Below are 22,090 nucleotides of genomic sequence, written 5' to 3'. Positions count from 1 at the left end.
AGCCTAGGACCAGAACGATCTCACATCACATTACTCTGGTCTAACATCTGGATACACAATCCTTATATTTAATGTCACGAAGGAATAATTTCTCAAAACAGGTCAAAACAGAGGCAGGTTAATTGTGATCATTTTTTGAAGCAATTTTTCCATCTACGCTAGCTAGAAGGTGATAGGTGAAGCCAGGTGGGTGGGAAAGGTCAAGGGCTGAAGAAGAAGGAATTTGATAGAGAGGGAGAGTGGACCATAGGAGAAAAGGAAGGAAGAGAAGACCAGGAAGTGGGGGTAGTGATAGGCAGGTGAGAAGAGGTAAAAGATCAGAGTGGAGTACAGGGGAGGAGGGATTTTTTTTTAAACTGGTAGGAGAAATTAATATTCATGCCATCAGGTTGGAGGCTACCCAGAAGGAATATAATGTGTTGCTCCTCCACCCTGGGGCGGGTCGGGTCTTGTCTTGGGAGAAGTTATTATAGACTTCATTAGTTATAGCGGACTAGTCAAAAATTCCATACATTAAGTTACAACAATTGTGCTATAATATTACAGCTTATTGTGCAGTTTATAGGTGGTTATACAGTAAACGGGTGGAAATTGACAATTCAAATGGTTAGTTTTTTTGTCCTTTTCTAAGCGTTAACACTATTTAATCAAATACCAATATTTATTCTATCCATATTTCACGTTTGCAACAAGTTTCAAAGCATGACTGAGTCTTGATCAAGAAATAGTCGACTGATTTTCACCCTAACAGCAAAAAAGCCAAGGCACGGTCTGCAAACCTCTGAGTCTGCTGGAGTAGCTAACAGCCCACTGTCTGCATGGCCGAGTCTGAATCCAAGACTGGAGACTGAGGAAGACGGACTGTCTTAGGGTTAGAGGACTGTGTATGCATATGGGCAGGAAGGAGGAATGCCGCCTGTTTTGCTGCTTGTTGTATTCTGTGTTTTTCCACTGAGCACTGTGGGCATGCCACATTGGCACCAGGATTTGTGGAGACACTCGCAGGTTGCTCCTAGAATACCCTTAGTTGTGTTGACACCCAACACAAATGACCCTGTACGTTTCGATGAATGTGCGATAAATAAATTGAATCTTTGGCAAAGTTAGAAGGGAAGGCTGGAGCAAGCCTTTGAAAAAGACTGAAGGATGCAGATGAAGCTTTGCTGAAAGGAAAAACAGAAGGTGGTTTGAGCACAGTCAAAGCAAGGGAGAAAATGGCAGTAAAAGATGAGAGTAGGAGCAGATGACTGGAGTATGACTGAAGAAAGATCATGAACATATCAACTGAGGAACTGGAGAATTATGAAGCTAATACACAGAGGGATAGAGGTGATCACGGGATTAGGAACTTCTTACCATTATAACCTTCATTTTTCAGTTCTTGTTCCTTGCGGTCTAATTCAGCAGCTTTTCTTTCTAACTCTTCCTGCTGTCGAAGCAGCACCGACTGTGCAGCCGAGGCATTGGCCTGCATTATTCAATTACAAAATGTTAGAAATGGCAATGATCAACATCGTGCAGGAAAGCAAAACTTGCATTTCTCATCTTTCAAAACCCCTAAGCCACTTACAAGTGGCAGAGATTGGGGAATTGTTTTTAGGAAACCTTGTTCATCTCACATTTATAATTTCAATGCAAAACTTACTCTACTAATTTTCTTTCAAACAATTTTTAATCTCTATTAATGAACAATGAGTGAACACGCCAATCTTGTGGGTGGTGAGGAAAGATTGTATGACAAGGGTAAACATTACCTTTTAAAAACTTGGAACTCAAAATTCAAATCTAAAATCCATTCAAAGTAAATTTATTATTAATTTTTAAAGTGCATCTCCTCTCTAGCAAATGCCCTACACAAAATAAATGTTTTAACAATTTAATCTAATTGTTGACTGACATAGAAAAATGCCAATAGCAAGCCAGCAATGATACCAATTTTTAAAAAATCATACTGGTGCATGAGGGATTGTATTATGCAAGTGGACCTTTACTTAGTATGTCAGAATGCAAGACCTGTATTAGATAAAAGCATATGGTGAATGAGGGACTTTTTGCTGCTGATGTGGCATCAGTCACAACCAGCAACACAGCCAATAGGTGAGGCTTTTTCCAGAATAAACAGTGCACATTTTTAGGTGCATATTATTGATAGCTATAAACTCCAGATGACAAATTGTCCCCATCTGTACAAAAAAATCAAATCACATTGTCAAATATTGACATCCCAAAAATGATACAGCATGCACAAGGGATTGGTTGGAGGGGAGGTGGGGGGGAGGGGGGGAAAGAGAAGCAACACGATGAATGCAATTCCAAACAGCATGATGGGGCAGTATCTTAGTACTTCTCCACCATCATCTTGAATAGTCACTTATTCAATTAGGCAAGTACAGCCCTGACCAATGAACAAATTGGCTTATCTCAGTTTGAGATGTCAGTGTTTAAGGAACATCATAATACCAAGATAGAAAATTTTCCCAAACCAAAATAATATAATTGATAAAGTACAAAAAGCATGGCTATCTGTAACTCAAGTTGTATTCTTACATTTAACACATCTGCTTTGTTCAATATACTGCTAGAATGCCTACCTTACTCTATTTTTCTTCTCACCTTGTCCTTATACTCGAAAGGAAATCCCCCTAATAACCTGTAGGTCTCTGAGCACTTGTCATTGTTAATTGGAGTAGACAATGGACTGGATAAGGTAGTCAGAAACTTCCTGGCCTGATGTAACAGTAGTATCTGCAACACAAGCTAAACAGTCTATCTCCATGATCTTCAACTGATGTAAGGGCCCGTCTCAAAAGTTCTCACCACTATTTGGAGGGTGCAGATAATTGATATAATCATTCTAAGCACACCAACACCCCAAATTGCAAACTGAAACATTTACAGTACTGCACAAGTCTTGGGTGTGTCAGCATTGGAGATGTAAAAAAAAAGGAGAGAGCAACACTTGGCTGTATCATTAAATACACGTGAAGCAGGATGGAACTTTTGAGACTGACTTTTACTATAAGAAAGTCACAGCACTGGTACTAAATTAAAAACAGCTGCAATTCTTTACAAAATACTATGTAGAATAATTCTGATCGCAATTATTACAATTGAAGATAAATATTTCAGATATAGTAATATCAAATTTATTGTTTCAAAGGTCTATTTTGTAATTGATATTTTTTTTTACTTAGATTAACAGCTCATAATCTAAGAGAGAGAAGCAGTAGGGAGTGTGTTTATCCCAGTATTCAACTCATTCTTTCACCTTTGCACTTTCCCACATGAACCCGACAATTCTCTTACCGTCTTACGGGTCTGATTGAATTTTTTGAGGATGTGACTAAACACATCAATGAAGGAAGAGCAGCAGATGTAGTGTATATGGATTTCAGCAAGGCAATTGATAAGGTACCCCATGCAAGACTTATTGAGAAAGTAAGGAGGCATGGGATCCCAGGGAACATTGCTTTGTGGATCTAGAACTGGCTTGCACACAGAAGGCAAAGAGTGGTTGTAGACAGGTCATATTCTGCATGGAGGTCAGTGACCAGTGGTGTGCCTCAGGGATCTGTTCTGGGACCCTTACTCTTCGTGATTTTTATAAATGACCTGGATGAGGAAGTGGAGGGATGGTTTAGCAAGTTTGCTGGATGACAAAGGTTGGAGGTGTTGTGGATAGTGTGGAGGGCTATCAGAGGTTACAGCAGGACATTGATAGAATGCAAAACTGGGCTGAGAAGTGGCAGGTGGAGTTCAACCCAGATAAGTGTGAGGTGATTCACTTTGGTAGGTCAAATATGATGGCAGTAAGACTCTTGGCAGTGTGGAGGATCAGAGGGACTTGGGGTTCAAGTCCATAGGACGCTCAAAGCAGCTGTGCAGGTTGACTCTGTGGTTAAGAAGACATACAGTGTACTGGCCTTCATCAATCGTGGAATTGAATTTAGGAGTCGAGAAGTAATGTTGCAGCTATATAGGACCCTGGTCAGACCCCACTTGGGAGTACTGTGTTAAGTTCTGGTTGTCTCCTTACAGGAAGGATGTGGAAACCATAGAAAGGGTGCAGAGGAGATTTACAAGGATGTTGCCTGGTTTGGGGAGCATGCCATAGTGAATTTGGCCTTTTCTCCTTGGAGCAACAGAGGATGAGGAATGACCTGATAGAGGTGCACAAGATGATGAGAGGCATTGATCGTGTGCATAGTCTGAGGCTTCTTCCTAGGGCTGAAATGGTTGCCACAAGAGGACACAGGTTTAAGGTGCTGGGGAGTAGGTACAGAGGAGATATCAGGGGTAAGTTTTTTACTCAGTAAGTGGAGAGTGTGTGGAATGGGCTGCCGGCAACAGTGGTGGAGGCAGATATGATAGGGTCTTTTAAGAGACTTTTAGATAGGTACATGGAGCTTAGAAAAATAGAGGGCTATGGGTAAGCCTAGTAATTTCTAAGGTTGGGACATGTTCGGCACAACATTGTGGGCCAAAGGGCCTGTATTGTGCTGTAGGTTTTCTGTTTCTAGGTTTAAAAATCCACTTATTTCCATTTTGAATATAATCAGTGACTTAGTAAATATGTTCAGTGAGTGTTCAGTTCTCTTGGGTAAAATAAATTCTAAATATTTACTACCATCTGGGTGAAAAAAAATTATCTCAGTGCTGGATGGCAAACCCCCACTGTTGTGAATGACCTCAGGTTAAAGATATCTCAGCAAAACATTAATTCTGCATCCCCATACAAGTTACCTCTTATATTTTTAAAATAAAGAGTGCATAGACTTAATTTGCATAATCTGTTAGGACAAGAACCACAAATCAGGAATTAATCTGATAGTTCTTGATAGTTCTGCTATCAAGAACTACTTGCATGTTACCTTACAGAGATGTATACAGAACATCCAGGTCTCCCTGAACACCCACATTTTAAATCAATTTTCTATTTTTCTATCAAAATTAGGTTGACCTAATTTTTCCACATAATATGCCATCTGACAAGTCCTTCCCCTTTCACTTAGCCTACTGATATCACCCTGAAGTCTACCTTCTCCTTATTAGAACCTAAACTTGGACATGTTTACAATCACCCTCATCATTGTTATAAACTGCAAACAGCTAAACCCCAGTATTTGCCTCTGCAGCACCCACTATTCAGATATCTATCTTTCCCAACCAAAAATGACTTGTTGAAACAATGATCAACTCAGACCAGTATGTTACTTCCAATCACACATACTTAAGCTTACCCTGGTACCATGATTTGGGATGGACATGGAATGAAAGGCTTCCTTCTGTGCAATCATTCCATTTTCTGATCACAGACTTACTGAAAATTCAAGTAAATCACATCCACATCTGCTAGCTACAAACTCAAAACTCCAAGGATTTCCCTCTGCCCAATCCTATTATCTTCTAAATGCCATGCTACCACTTTCTAAATAGCAAGTTCCAGACATTCCCTACTAATGAAGCAAAGCTAATAATAGCTCATTTTCTCAATGCTGGTGCTGGTTAGTTGCCTGAGAAAATGAATTAATAGATAATGCATCGGATTCTCTTTGATCAGAATGCCATCAAGAATGGGTTCACAAGAATAAATAGTAATAAAGGATTTGCTTATTAATACAGTTGTGGGAGGTCAGCAAGTTAACGGGTGTTCGTAGAAATTCCCAGAACACAAAAACTAAGTAATTTTGAGCCAGGACAACCTGTAATGTTAACTGTTTTTCTATCTGATTCCACAGATGCTGTCTGATTTGCTGAGTATTTCCAGCACCTTTTGTTTTACTTCAGATTTCAAGTGTCTGCAGTTTTTTGATCTTTGACACATTTCAACCATTTCTTTGCATTATGTGACATTTATTTTTCTGAAATCTTTGCTGCATAGAGTAAACATCTAAGAACTCTTCACTTTCATTTACAGACAAAATATAACAACATATGTGAATGAGCTTTTTTTGGTTTTTGGTCGTTTTATAAACCAGAGAAAAATGGTACTGAAATTTCAACCACCTCTTAAATTGGCACATTTGGAGCCCAGTATACCATACTGCTATAAATACAATGGGAAATTAAAGTAGAATCTGAACAGTTCCATACTTGCAAGATTTATACAAATTTATTTTTATAATTAAAGCCCAAGTTATTATTGTAAGGAGGATTGTCATCTAAGGAACTGTACATGCAATTCAAAAAGGCAACTAATATTATGCACCATGGAGTAGTGAGCTTGTTGGATTGATCTGCTGAAGAGTATTCAAGGACAGACCATTTTTCTACTCATGAGACTTTCCATTGTAAGAAGTCAGTGGCACAGTCGTGCTTACTCAGAAGGGTTGTCAAATTTTGGCATTTTCCAATTTCAATGGACTATAGATGTTCAGATGAATATATTTGAAAGACCTTGGACACTTGATTTCCCTAATTAAACTATGGTGGGATTGGGTGAGAAAGACAGGACCAATCTTACTGAATGGTATAGCATAAAGTTCCATGCAAAATTTTCCCATTTCTTTTGAAAACAATGCCCAACTATTCTCTCATATCTGGGGAGAGATACAAAATGGGATCAAGTCAAGTCAAGTCGCTTTTTATTGTCATTTCGACCATAACTGCTGGTACAGTACACAGTAAAAATGAGAATGTTTTTCAGGACCATGGTGCTACACGAAACAGTGCAAAAACTACAGTGAACTACGTAAAAAACAACACAGAAAAAAACTACACTAGACTACAGACCTACCCAGGACTGCATAAAGTGCACAAAACAGTGCAGGCATTACAATAAATAATAACAATAGGAACAGTAGAGGGTAGTAAGTTGGTGTCAGTCCAGGCTCTGGGTATTGAGGAGTCTGATGACTTGGGGGAAGAAACTGTTACATAGTGAAGCCAAAACACCTATTGCTCGAAGTTGAGCAGAGGAGACAAATGCATCTCAAAATAACAGCATGAAAATGCATGTCAGACTTAGACATCCACATTATTTATGGCTATTTAACTTGCAAAAATAAATCTGCATTTATATACAATCTTATCAAATCAAAAACACTACAGTTAATTGAAGTGGACATGTTACACAAATTAACTCCACTATAAGTAGATGTATCTGTCTCTAGAAAAATATAGAGCAAACCAATACTAAAAGTATGGAAAGAAAGGAATGGTACTGTCTTTCACATTCCATTTCATAAAAGAGTATGTGCTCTATTTGTGATGTGCTGTTATTATTGTAAAATAATACGTGGTTGCCAATCTGTGTAACACCGAAACTATTTCCTTCTATATCAAATAAGAGATAAATATTAGTTTAGATACCATGGAAAACTCTCCTGGGCTTTTATGAAATGGTGCCACAGGACTTTTTTGCATCCATTCTAGAGAGCAGGCAAGTCTCCTTTCAATGCCTCTTGTATGACACCTCTGCAAATGCCTCAACACTGTATGAGCAGTCTGTGTTTTTGTGTTCACTCTCCCAACTAGGACTCGATCCAGAACACAGAGGAGAAAATTCCCCAGAGATTTACAACTTATCCAGGAAAGAAAGAAAATGATTATATTTCAGATTCATCCCCCCTTCAAACAATGCCATGGTTTTTAAAAAAAAAATGTGTCTTGGAAAATATCCTGTCTAAGATAACAGATATCACAGCAGAAGGCTAATGGGGCCTCTGTGCAATAGTTTACGAAGGGAACATTCATTCCAGATCCCCACTTGGTGGAAGATAGCCTTGTTGACAATGTAGCACTTCCCAATACAGCATTACACTGCCCACCTTAGATTACGTGTACATCTGTGGTGTAGATTGAACCAATAAATTAAAACAAATCTTCTGATTCACAGATAAGAAAACCACTGAGTTAAGTTAGCTTATATTAATGTTTCGCTTTCTTTTGTGCTAAATGTACACTGGACTCTCATAATTATTTTAATGTACCTGAGGAGTAGGCTCCACTGTAGGCTGTAAGATTGCTGGTTGAGAAGGAGTAGTTTTCGGCCCAGCTGGTTCTTTGGTATCTGATGCAACAGGGGTCTGGAGGACAAAACACATTTGGAACACATTAAAGTATTAATTCTGAATTAAGCATCATAGATCCTTTCTACACATTGGGAAACAAATCTGTATTAATGGATATTTGTGATTGTAGAAAATGTCTAATTTAAGAAAACTAAATTATCAGACCTCATCTTGCACATAAACACTTCAAAAACTGTTAAGAACTGACACTGACAATTTCTACTTTTGATGTCTCTCATTCCTTTATGGGTTCTGCTGAAGACCATGACCCGGAGTTACACTCAGACTTCGGTTTGGCTCTTTGCAGTGGTGTGATCTGCTCACAACCAGCCGCTTTTCAAAATCCTAAGGATGCAGCCTGAAAGCTGCGCGTGCCTTCAGAGTTCTGAGGTTTCTCAGTCCTGTGAATGGGCTGATTCTATGTTGGTGCCACCAAATGAAGCTCGTGGGAGTATAAGGAACATTGGGAACAGTGGATCAGTTGCCAAGGGCTCTGTATTCAGTGAATCACGTACTCTCTCTCTCTCTCTCATTAGAGTTTGCTGCCAATTCTCCAGTCAGAAAACACGGGGATAAAAGTGGCGTGACTGACTTTTACCCCTGTAAATCAGCGAATTGTTTTGCTATGTCTCCCCTCTTGCTGTGAAAGGGGGACACCTTTTCCCCTTTATTAGGGAGAGAGAGTGAGCTTGTGGTATGTCGTATTTTCGGGTAATTTTTGTTACACTGCAGATCATAGTCTTTATTGGGGGCTTTGCGGTTTTATGCTTGGCGGGTGGAAGGTGCTGTTGCTTTTTTTTGTTAAAGTTAGCGGGGGGAGGAGGATCATTGTTTTGCTGCTGCTTGTGCATGGGGGGAGTAGGGGAGCTTTGAGGTTCTAACATTTTAACTATCACTCATTATTCGGGGTATTCTTCGGTTTTTGTGGATGTCTGCAAAGAACAAGAATTTCAGGATGTATACTGCATACATTCTCTGATATTAAGTGGAACTATTGAAGCCAATCTATGTAGGCAAAGGCCTACTACAAGTTGAACAACCAACTGCTGTATGCCTCATTGGGACGGGAAGGCCAAGAATTCAGGCCAAGACATCATGTGAATATACCTTTATTTAGATGCTGCAATGATACATGATACCCATCAGAACCAGTGAAATAAAATGAATCTTCCTCTGCCTTATTCAACTGTATGCCACACTGAAAGTTTAGAATTCAAAATTTACTGTATAACCGCCCATAAACTGCAAAATAAGCTGTAATATTACAGCACAATTGTTTTAATTTAACGTATAGAATTTTTGCCTATTCCACTATAACTAATGAAGTCTATTATCACTTGTGCCAATATGAGACCCGCTCCCACCCCAGGGTGAAGGAGCAACACATTACATTCCATCTGGGTAGCCTCCAACCTGATGGCATGAATATTAATTTCTCCTACCAGTTTAAAAAAAATCCATCCTCCCCCTATACTCCACTCTGATCTTTTACCTCTTCTCACCTGCCTATCACTAGCCCCACTTCCCGGTCTTCTCTTCCTTCCTTTTCTCCTATAGTCCACTCTCCCTCTCTAACAGATTCCTTCTTCTCCAGTCCTTGACCTTTCCCACCCGCTCCACCTATCACCTTCTAGCTAGCCTCCTTCCCCTTACCCCACTTTTTTATTCAGACGTCTTCCTCCTTTCTTCTCAGTTCTGAAGAAGGGTCTCGACCTGAAACATTGTTTATTAATTTCCATAGATGCTGCCTGACCTGCTGAGTTCCTTCAGCTTTTTGGGTGTATAACTAATGAAGTCTTATTTTGCCTACTTGCATATCCTATGTATAACAATTATCTGACGTATTGAAGACGACTATTTTCTGAAATGTAATTTATCAAGGATTTAACATACTAAGCACTGAACAGAATAAATTGGTTTCTGAATATCTTATCTAAAAATTGTTAATTTAGGTCAGAATTATTCCATCACAGCCCAACTGGGTTATTTTATTTTTATCTCAGCAAAACTTAGCTTTGAGAGATATGGTGTGACAATAGACAGTAGGTGCAGGAGTAGGCCATTTGGCCCTTCTAGCCAGCACCGCCATTCACTGTGATCATGGCTGATCATACACAATCAGTACCCCGTCCCTGCCCTCTCCCCATATCCCTTGACCCTGCTATCTATAAGAGCTCTACCTAACTCTCTCTTGAAAGCATCCAGAGACTTGGCCTCCACTGCCTTCTGGGGCAGAGCATTCCACATATCCACCACTCTCTGGGTGAAAAAGTTTTTCCACATCTCTGTTCTAAATGGCCTACCCCTTATTCTTAAATTGTGGCCTCTAGTTCTGGACTCACCCATCAGCTGGAACATGCTTCCTGCCTCCAGCGTGTCCAATTTAAGATTATTATCTTAAATGTTTCAATCAGATCCCCTCTCATCCTTCTAAAGGATGTGGATTCAACAAAAAAGATAGTGTACATTGGAGATTGGTGTGCAGAGGATGGTTAACATCTTCCTAATAGATTAGGAGCAGAAAATTAGGAAGGAGAAAAAGTGAATGCATTATGCTAGCTGATGCAATTCTAGGAGAGAATGGGGATCACACACCTTTTTCAGTGTCTGAGGAATCTCTTCCAGTTATTAAATACTCCATCATCAGCAGCCGTCGATCCCAGGGGATCATGGGTTTGCGCCTCTGGTCGACTGTGTCCTCACCAGGACGCAAGCCAGGGCAGGAAGATTTGAAGAATTGGCTGTTGCCCATGCAGCGGGATCCCCCTCTCCATGTCACTGATGTAGTCCAAGGGAAGGGCAAGCATCGATACAGCTTGGCATCAGTGTCATCGCAGAGGTTGTCAGAGTGAAGTTGTAAACAACATCAAACTGCCTTAGAGACTGTGGCTCCAGATTTCTTCTCGGGGTTTACTCCCGAAGCCTTTCCCATGGGTGGGTATGGCCGCAAGGCAGCAAAGATTTAAAATCAGAGTTTTCCTTCTCCAAGGGAAACTACCAGCTATCAAAATTACTTCATAATGAGCTGAATGACATTGGCTACTATGGTGAATTTTATTCTTCTTTCTGATTAGAGCCTTCATAAGATCAACAGATCCCCTCATTCAAATGGGCGCTCTGCTTGTGGAGTTGGTTAATGATTTTTAAGAAATCATTTCTTTTAATCAGTTTTGAGATGTTAACAAGTTTTTAATAATATAAATTAGGTATCAACATCCTGAACCTTTCTGACACATTACCTTTATTGCCTCCTGTCAAAATCTACTTGCTGTGGTGGTCTTCCAGGACCTAGAGTCCCAGTGATAGTCCATGTATACATGGGGAGAATGTGGGTACGATCCAGCATGATTTTGTCCCTTCTTTTGTTTATTAACATGAACAAGTATCAAAGTCTGACAATTTACATACCAACATTTTTTGAGGGATTTCCAGTATCTCGTGGTGCTCAGTGTTTAACCAACAAATTACCACAATATCCTGACTTATGTTCAATGTCACTCCTACCCACAATTAATCATTACCCAAACATACATCCACCCTGATGAGCAAACACTGCAACATAAAATGATCTCTTCCTCAACTAAAATTGAGAACTCAAGTGTTGCAGTGAGAAATACTTATGCATAGATGCAAATGGAGCAAACCTGCAGGTGTAAACTTGTACAACCCCAGAACTAGAAATAAAGACCAATGTTAATGTTCACTCTGTAGACTCAAAGGAAGAATGAGTTACCAATAATGTCAAAACTTACCAGCCTGCTATTCTCAGTGAATGGATTAAAATCATCAATACCTTGCTGATTTGCATTCGTCAGCTGAGTTACTGAAGGGTCCTGAGAAAACAAAAAGACAAAGTTTAAATACTATCAATTAAAACAAGGGTTCAATCTTCTTCAAAGTTCTAAGTAAATTTATTACCGAAGTACATAAGCTACCATCCTGAGATACATTTTCTTGTGGGCATTCACAGTAAATACAAAGAAACACAACAGAATGGAGGAAAAACTGCAAAGATGGACAAATAACCAAGATGCAAAAGACAACAAATTGTGCAAATACAAAAAAAAGCAATAAATATTCAAGAACAAAACTGATCACAATAGATCCCTACTCAATTACTTTTCTCCTCAATTGTCAATCTCTTCCTCTTTCCTACCATTTAAAAAGAAATTCTTGTGGACCCTCTCACCAAACAAACAATAAAACAAAATATTGAATAAAATAATGGGATGACAAGCTGTATATTTTAGTCCACACAATTAGCCCAAAATTTTGTGAAAGACAGGCTCTGTAACTAAACTGATCCTTGACAGCTTGTGAGCCTTGGAGACAAAAAGGATGAATTAGTATAGAGCAATGTGGCCAAGGCCCTGAATGGTTACTTGGTGTTGGTCTTAATGGTGGAGGTCATATCTAACAGGCTAAAGAGAGATGTTATGATGTGATGGGAGATGAGGACCTCTATACAATTACTGTCACAGAAGAGGTAGTGACGAGCAAACTAGTGGGCCTAAAGGTAGACACATCCCCTGATCCTGATGTGATATATCCCAGAGTGCTGAAAGTTATGGTAGATTCACTTGTGATAATTTACCAAAATTCTCTGAACAGTGAGTATGCCCTGGTGGGTTGGAAGATGGCAAACGGTATGCCACTGTTTTAAAAAAAAAGGATGAAGGTAAAAGGCAGGTAACTATAGATCAACTTAATGCCTGTAATCAGGGGAATAGAGAGAGCTAGTGTGGATTGAGACTGCTCTGAGAACTGGTTTAACCATGATAGGAACAGAAACCCATGTTGGAAGGAAGTATCTCCATCTGCAAACTGGAGATGGTAGGTATAGTAACAGGCAATTATTTAAGTCAGACTTATCATATGAAATTATCATTTCTTCCAGTTTTGAAAACTGCTGCAGGTTACAAGCTTTACTCAAATAAAAGCATTTTAAACTTCTCATTGTGTTGGGGGCAGAATTCCAGATTTGATTAGAGGTATTATCCTGAATAGCCAATTCAAGTACAAGTTGTTTGTTTTTTTTCATATAAATCTGAAGATGTGAACAAAAACTCTTCCCAATGTCCTCCACACTGACATTCAGCACAGGCACACCTCAAGGAAATGTGCTTTTCTACCTGCTCTACTCTCTCTGTACTCATGACTGCATGGCTAAACACATGCAAATGGCATCTATAAATTCATAGAATCTTGCATGGCGACAAAGGAGTGCACAGGAGCAAGACAGATCGGTTGGTTGAGTGGTGTCGCAAAAACAACCTTGCACAATGTCACCAAGACCAAGGAACCCATTGTGGACTTCAAGAAGGAGAAGTCGGGAGAAAACACACCAATCCTCATTGAGGGATCAGCAGCAGGGGATCCTATTCTCGCATTTTGATGCAATCACAAAGGCATCACTTCATTTAGGAGCTTTGATTTGTTATCAAGTACAGATGTTGGCTAATAATATGTTTTACTATATGATAAGGTTTTTTTTCCTTTTTCTTTCTTTACCAAACAGCTTTTCTTGGTAGTGGGTTTAGATTTTTTGGTATAATAATAAAATTATTACTTTTCAATATTATAATTCAATTTAATTTACATGAATATAGGGTAATGAAACTATAAGTGTGATTCACACATATTGTAATTGATATATGATATACATCCTCCCGTATTCTGTATTCTTTTTTGTAAGAAATCAATAAAAATATTGAAAAAGAAAAAAAGAGCTTGAGGAAATTTGTTACGTCAAGGACTCTTACTGTACAAACTTCTATAGATACATGAAGCAGAACACTCGGATGGGTCGCTTCATCACCTAGTAATGAGGTTCCAAAACACAGGATTAAAAGAGGATGAAGAAAGTTGTTGACTCAGCCAGCTTTTTCATGGGAACAGCATGGGCATCTTCAAACCAGAGTGCCTCAAGAAGGTAGGCGGAATCCATAACTAGGGACTTTCACTAGTCCAGATGTGGTTTCTTCTCATTATTACCACAAGGGAAGATGTACAGGAGCTTTTAGGAACAGCTTCTTTCCCTCTGCCATCAGATTTCTGAACAGTTTATGAACCATGCTTTGCTATCCCTCTCTAGCACTATTTACTTCTATTGTAACATTCATTTTGTTTTGTCTTGCACTGTATTGCTGCCACAAAGCAACTAATTTTATTACATGTCAGTGATAATAAATCAGATTTTAAAAATACTGATCCAATTTAAGTTTCATTATCCCACACCTATCAATTGCATATATCAAGCACCAATTACAGCCTAACTGGTAATCCAAGTCACAAACTGCAGTAACAGTTGACACTGTTGGCACTGAAAGCCATGAAGTAAAATTAAATATTTACTACAAATTCTGTAGAAGGAGTCCTGTCTCAGATTGAAGAAGTTCAAAAAAAAATCAAGAAGTGCTCAAGATTACAGCTTAATTCCAATCATTGGTAATTTTAAGTATCAACCTAATTGTATTTGATAAAAAGATGAACAAGCAACCTTTCAATTCAAATACTTGTATTTGAGCAATACATCAAGCAATTAAACTTGGGAAAAATATCCAAACCATAATTTTCATGTCTTTTAATGCAAAAAAGAATCATTGTTTTGATCTCAGTAAAAAGAACTTCCTGGTGATTACTAGATTAGACTCAATTTGAGTCTAAAATGCTGAAATAAAATAACAAAAGATTTTTTATGTTAATAATTCCCTCAGCCATTGTTAATATACATTTTAATGCATCATAAGTTCAAAAAGGAATTAACAATGTAATAAAATTTGTCAGAGAAATATTGATGACATTCCATTTGCCCAATATTGGCTTACTCCTGCAGGGAGAATCATCGCAACATTAATTTTTCTCCTCATTTCACCATCTTAATTTGCTTTCTTCATCATCTCCATGACAATTCTGACAGCAAGTCCTCCCCAAAAATTTGGCATCTTCTCTTCCTCTGCCAGCCATTACTGTTTAGTTTGGCATGTGTATGTTATTAGACCGACTCATCTCAGCTGCTCCCTCATCCAAGAATGAAGTTTCTTTCCTGCAGCCTTCACATTATTTTCTCTTAACCTGAGATTAACCTTTGGACCCTTGACTGAATTGATCCAGAAATCTGAATGCACCTTCTTGAATAGAATAAGGCATGAGGTACTGAGTAGTTTTACCAAGACTATTGCCATATCGGCACATCAATACTTATGTTCAGATTCATTTATTTATCACATGTACATCAAAACATAACAAAATATGTCATTTGCACTAACAACCCACACAACCAGGGAGCAGCCAGCAATTATATCCACACATTCTGGTTATCAACACAGCATGTGCACAACCCTAGGACAGACCTCCAGGTTTCCAGTGGACTTGCAGACAATGGACAATGGGCCTCCAACTTCATCAGGGACTTCAGACTCAAAGACCCAGGGCTTCGGCCATCAGACCTCAATTTCCAGACTTAGAAACATAGAACATAGAAAACCTACAGCACAATACAGCCCTTCGGCCCACAAAGTTATGCCAAACACGTCCCTACCTTAGAAATTACTAGGCTTACCTATAGCGCTCTATTTTACTAAGCTCCATGTACCTATCTAAAAGCCTCTTAAAAGACCCTATTGAATCCGCCTCCACCACCGTTGCCAGCAGCCCATTTCTCGCACTCACCACTCTCTGAGTAAAAAACTTACCCCTGACTTCCTAAATGATCTTCAGGCTTCAATCTAAGGTTCCCCTTGGGGGGGGGGGGGGGAAAGGGGTGTTGTGCCATTTCTCATGCTCCCTGCTCTCATAGACATCTGATTCCAGAATCCACTGACTGGGGGCAGAGGAGGTGGGTGTAGGGAACTAGATGACCCAGTGGGTCACCACCTCTTATTGTAGTTGGTCCTTATCCACAGTGCTTGCCAGTCTGACATCCACAGGATGTCCTCTTTCACCCATCCACGTTGCTGGCCTTCCAACGTAGAGCAAAAGCCTAGACTCCTACCTGACCTCTGACTCCTCCACATCCCTGTCTCTGAACCCTGGGAAGCTGAAAAGCCTGAAGGTAGATAAGTCAGTTGGACCAGATGGACTGCATCACAGGGTTCTGAAAAAGGTAGCTGAAGAGACTGTGGAGGCATTATAATGATCAAATGTCACTCCACTCTTTAAGAAAGATGGGATGCAGAAGAGTGAAAGTTACAAGCCAATTAACCTGACTTTACTTGTTGGAAAGATTTTGGAGTCTATTATTAAGGATGAGGTTCTTGGAAGCTCATGATAAAATAGGCCTAATTCAGCATGGTTTTTTTTAAAAGGGAAGTCTTGCCTGACAAATATATTATTTCCTCAAATGAATCTAGTTAGGATAGATAAAAGGAGAGTCAGTGGATGTTGTTTATTTGGATTTTCAGAAGGCTTTTGACAAGGTGCGCATGAGGCTGTTTAACAAAACAGGAACCCATGATATTACAGGAAAGGTATTAGCATGGATAGAAACACGATAAAATCTGCAGATGCTGGAAATCCTTAGTGGTGGGGTCCTGTTGAAGGTGGCGGAAGTTGTGGAGGATAATATGCAACTTCCGCCACCTTCAACAGGAATCTAGCATATTATCCTCCGCAACTTCCGTCACCTTCAACAGGACCCCACCACTAAGGACATCTTTCCCTCTCTACCCCTCTCTGCTTTTCACAGGGATCGTTCCCTCTGCAACTGCCTGGTCCACACGTCCCTCCCCACATACCTCCCACCTGGCACTTATCCCTGCAAGCGTAAGTGCTACACCTGTCCCTACACCTCATCTCTTACCACCATTCAGGGCCCCAAACAGTCCTTCCAGCTGAGGAAACACTTCACTTGCATCCGGTGCTCCCGGTGCAGCCTCCTCTACATCGGCGAGACCCGACACAGATTGGGGGACCGCTTTGTCGAGCACCTCCGCTCTGTCTGACAGACAGGATCTTCCGGTTGCCACTCACTTCAACTCTCCTCCACATTCCCATTCGGATATGTCCATACACGGCCTCCTCTACTGCCACGATGAGGCCAAACTTCGGTTGGAGGAACAACATCTCGTATACCGTGTGGGTAGTCTCCAGCCCCTTGGTATGAACATCGAATTCTCCAACTTCCGGTAATTCCCTCCCTCTCCCTTCCCCCATCCCACCTTCACTCTGTCTCCTCTTCTAGCTGCCTATCACCTCTCATGACTCTGCCTTCTTCTACTACCCATAGTGCTTTCCCCTTAGATTCCTTCTTCACCTCTCCTGCCTATCCCCTCCCTGCTTCCCCTCCCCCACCCCTTGATCTTTCCTCTGATTGGTTTCCACCCTCCCCCCACCTTCTTTATAGGGCCCCTGCTCCCTCCTTCTTTAGTCCTGATGAAGGGTCTCGACCCGAAACGCTGACTGCTCCTTTCAACGGATGCTGCCCAACCTGCTGAGTTATCCAGCTTTTTTGTACGTTTTGATTTGACCACAGCATCTGCAGTGTACTTTGTGTTTAGGGTTTGACTGTGATCGTTTCTCTGCATACCTAACCCCCTTTCCCAGCTGACCCACTCTCCACAATTAACCACTGACAATCAAGCTGTATATCAGATGAAACAAAAGGGCCATTTGTAAAAATAGTCAGATTGTAACCACTTACCATGAAGCCATACACATCAAAATTAATATTTAGTGTTATAGGGGAAAAGAGGAATGAAAGACCCTGCAAAGCACAAGCTGTCAGTCTAAGGAAATATTTTTAAAAACTTAAACAAAGATTTAGATTTTAACTGTGCAGATCACACAGGCCTCATGTACAATTCACCAATTACCGGTACTCATCTGAAGTGCATGACACTGCACTTTACTCTTACGATCTGGTAACTTGAGAGATTCTAGGAGGAAGAGTCTTGTGTGGAAATCAATTTGATTTTATTATGAATTGAGTAACTAAATAAGCATTGCGAAAAAACCCTACTGCTTCATCTTCCCAGAGTGTTGCAAATTCTTTTAACTAAACCATCATCCTTCTGAAAGCTATCATTGAATTTACTTTCAGCAGCGTATTCCAAACAGGAAATACTAATGTAAAGTTTACTTTTGTGTTCACTTTCGTTCTGCTGCTAATTAGACTCACTATACAACCTGTTTCTTGACCATACCGCCAACGGTAGTTCCTTTTATTCATCCTCTCCAGACACCATGTAATTTTATATACTGTACCTGTCAGATCCCCTCTCAACCTCCTGTGTCAACATGAACATGCCCACCTTACTCATTCTATCTACAGAACTAAAAATGTCTCAAACCTGAAATCATTCTAGAAAATCTTTTACTATCACTCCAAGGGCCTCACATCTTTACCAAACTGCAATGCCTAGACTTGGACACCATTCATATTTCATAGTCTGGGCTTTTCTTACTTTTGTATTCCAAGATTGGATATATATCAGTAGATTATAAGATATTACAGGAATCATTACACTACTACAGAAAAACATAGCAATTTTATTGAATTGTGGGAAATGTCTGAGGTGCTAAATGACTTACTGATGATTTCATATGCTCTCAAAGTCTGGGATCTTGCAATTTTTTAAAAAAATGAACACAAGAAATTCTGCAGATGCTGAAAATCCAAAACAACACAGAAAATGCTGGAGGTTAGGCGGCATCAATGGAAATGATGAGATAGTTGATGTTTCAGGCTGCCCTTCTTCAGGATTGGGAAGGAAGGAAGAAGCCAGAATTAAAAAAAGTATGGGGGGGGGGGGTGAGGAAGGAGGCTAGCAGGAAGGTGAAAGGTGAAGCCAGGTGCCTGGAATAGGCCAAGGGCTGGAGGAGGATTTTTTAAAAATCCACTTCCTCAATGTTCCCTACCACTTTCAACGGTAAACATTTATTCTCTCACCTGGATTTATACCCTCTTTTGAACACAAACTCTTAACAAAATAATACCTTTGAATAAAAGTACATCAAGCAACATGGAACAGACAGTTCATGGCAAGACAGTTTACTTAGTTAGATGTCATTGTTTAATAGGTTCATGCATCATTTGATATTTGAATCTAAGGCACATGTATTTAAAAAAATGATAGGTTCTTATCTAGTCTGAATTACTAAAATAATCTGGAGACTGCAATAAGATTTGTGCCTCAAAGGGACAGAGCAGAAGGATGGGATCGGTTGTTCACTTCACTCACCTTAACTCTGAACTGATTTCACAACCTAAAAACTCACTTTCAAAGATTTTACAACTCATGTTTTCAGTTCTTTCTAACTCTCTATGCACCATGCCTTCTCTTGTACAATGTTTGTTTGTCCTGAAAATGCCTACAAGAAAACAAATCTCAAGGTAGTATATGCTGATTGATATATAATTTATTTGGATAATAATTTTACTTTAACTTTTGATTTTGTTAACCATTTTGCAGTCAATTTTTTAATGAACATCAAATAAAGTATGGAATTGTGAAGCAACACACAAAATGCTGGAAGAACTCAGCATGCTAGGCTGCATCAATAGAATAGAGTTAACAGTCGACGTTTCGGGACAAAACCCTTCACGAGGACTGGAAAGGAAGGGGAGAAAGCAGAGGAAGGTGGTGGGGGAAGGGAAGGAAGTGAAGAGCTGGGATACATGGCTGTGCTAGTGGGTCTGGGTGAGAACACAGTTGAAGAGTCAGACAGCAGCAGAGATCACAGAGGGGAAACAGAGGGAAGGTTACACTGAACTTCCAAAAGGAATGTTAAGCTTCTCCAGGGTAGGATTCCCTCAGATAGACTTTGCAATGGAGTTGTAAATTACAAATATGAGAAAATTTAGTGCAAAAAAACCCAGCTGTGATAAAATTTACAAGGACAGCCAAGTGCAAAATTACACTGTAGCCACTGCCCGGTCAAGATTAACATTTTGCATGAATCAGCAAATCACCACTATGGGAATACTTAAATTTGTTATATGTAATTGGAGACCAAAAAAAGGCAAAAACAATAAACTGAAAGGCTAGCATCACTTTATGTTGAATTTTATGTGATCTGTTCTTTCTTGGAAGTTGACTAAATTATTTTACGTAGTTGTGCTTTTTGGGTGGCGGGGTGGAGGTATGTCTCTACCAAAGGAGGTACAAGGCATTCCTTCCCTCCACAAGCCTGCAGAACTGTTGGGTAAGGTTTAGCATCTGCTTAGCACCCCCCCCCCCACCCGATCAGGGTCACATGAAGCCATGGGCACAGGTGGTAGGGGGACATATGAGCAGCTGATGCATTTCACAAGTCCTGGTTATGTGACCACTGATGCCAGGCAGACAATCACTGACAAGTATTGATAATGGCTGGGGTCACCCAAATTGTAAAGACACTGCCTAGAAGGCTTCAACAGCAGACCACTTCTTTACAAAAATTTGCCAAAAACAATCATAGTCAAAGACCATGATTGCCCATGCCTTATGACACAGCACGTCATGATGACTAGTTGTGCTTTGATAGATTCATCAACTTTTGTAAATAATGGTACAGAATTAGAATGTCCACTGCAATTGTTTCAGCTAATAAGGAACAGCTTGTTTAAGAGTTTACCAGAGACAAAAGACTGCAGATGCTGGAATCCGGAACAAAAACCAAATTGCTGGAAGAACTCAGGGGGCCATCTGTAAACAGAGAGCAATGATTTGGGTCAAGACCCTTCACCTGCACTGCTGAGATAGCTTTATTTTGGAGTGTAAGTAACACAGGAAAGACCTCCATTCATAGACTACCCTGACTGCTATGAAGGTGCTCCTGGTGGTGAGCCACCTTTGTGAACTGCTGCAGTCCTTCTGGTGGTGGCACTCCCCTCTGTTCGTAGGATGTCCCAGGACTTTGATACAGTGTCAGAGGAAAGGCAATGCAGGCATGTGATTTGGAGGGGAGCATGTGTAAGTAATTCTCATCTGCTCGTTGCCTTTGTTGTCATGGTTTTGCAAGGAACTGCCAAAACAGCTAAGCCATAAAGAAATACAGTGGCATGCAAAAGTTTGGGCACCCCTGGTCAAAATTTCTGTTACTGTGAATAGTTGAGTAGAAGATGAACTGATCCCCAAAAGTCATAAAGTTAAAGATGAAACATTCTTTTCAACATTTTAAGCAGGATTAGTGTATTATTTTTGTTTTGTATAATTTTAGAGTGAAAAAAGGAAAGGAGCACCACACAAAAGTTTGGGCACCCCAAGAGATTTGAGCTCTCAGGTAACCTTTACCAAGGTCTCAGACCTTAATTAGCTTGTTAGGGCTACGGCTTGTTCACAGTCATCGTTAGGAAAGGCCAAGTGATGCAAATTTCAAAGCTTTATAAATACCCTGACTCCTCAAACCTTGTTCCAACAATCAGCAGCCATGGGCTCCTCTAAGCAACAGCCTAGCACTCTGAAAATTAAAATAAATGATGCCCACAAAGCAGGAGAAGGCTATAAGAAGGTAGCAAAGCGTTTTCAGGTAGCTATTGCCTCAGTTTGTAATGTAATTAAGAAATGGCAGTTAACAGGAACGGTGGAGGTCAAGTTGAGGTCTGGAAGACCAAGAAAACTTTCTGAGAGAACTGCCTGAATGATTGCTGAAAGGCAAATCAAAACCCACATTTAACTGCAAAAGACCTTCAGGAAGATTTAGTAGACTCTGGAGTGGTGGTGCACTGTTCTACTGTGCAGCGACACATGCACAAATATGACCTTCATGGAAGAGTCATCAGAAGAAAACCTTTCCTGTGTCCTCACCACAAAATTCAGCATCAGAAGTTTGCAAAGGAACATCTAAACATGACAAGCAGGGGGCATTCCATCATGTGGTGATGGAAATGCTTTGGGGTATCAAAAAGCAAATGACTAACTACAGGATACCCCGTCCCTGTTTTGTTCTCGTAGCCATACTACACGTGTATTAACCTGCACAGAGGGTGGGTAGTTCCAGGTTAGTTTAGAATTGAATTGAACTGACTTTATTACTTACATTCTTTATATACGAGTGAAAATATTTGTTATGTCTCCGTCTAAATGTGCAATGTATAGTAATTTATAATAAATAGTATATACAACAGGACAGTCAACATAACATAGAAGTACAATTGT

The 22,090-nt window shown here is 40.0% G+C and overlaps 1 protein-coding gene across 1 annotated transcript in view; it reads right to left on the bottom strand.

Annotated features, from left to right (window-relative positions):
- scamp2 (secretory carrier membrane protein 2) overlaps window positions 1-22,090 on the bottom strand; it is a 51,978-nt gene that overhangs the window by 20,282 nt on the left and 9,606 nt on the right. Inside the window, exons 2-4 of the mRNA XM_073025517.1 lie at window positions 11,765-11,845; window positions 7,932-8,027; window positions 1,357-1,468 (exon numbers count right to left, since the gene is read on the bottom strand). Of these exons, the coding sequence (XP_072881618.1) occupies window positions 1,357-1,468; window positions 7,932-8,027; window positions 11,765-11,845 (289 nt within the window). The remainder of the gene's footprint in view (window positions 1-1,356; window positions 1,469-7,931; window positions 8,028-11,764; window positions 11,846-22,090) is intronic.

Source organism: Hemitrygon akajei, chromosome 21 (assembly GCF_048418815.1).
Source record: "Hemitrygon akajei chromosome 21, sHemAka1.3, whole genome shotgun sequence".
NCBI lineage: Eukaryota > Metazoa > Chordata > Chondrichthyes > Myliobatiformes > Dasyatidae > Hemitrygon > Hemitrygon akajei.
The sequence above is the reverse complement of the archived record's forward strand: the minus strand, read 5'-3'. Positions and strand labels throughout refer to the sequence as shown.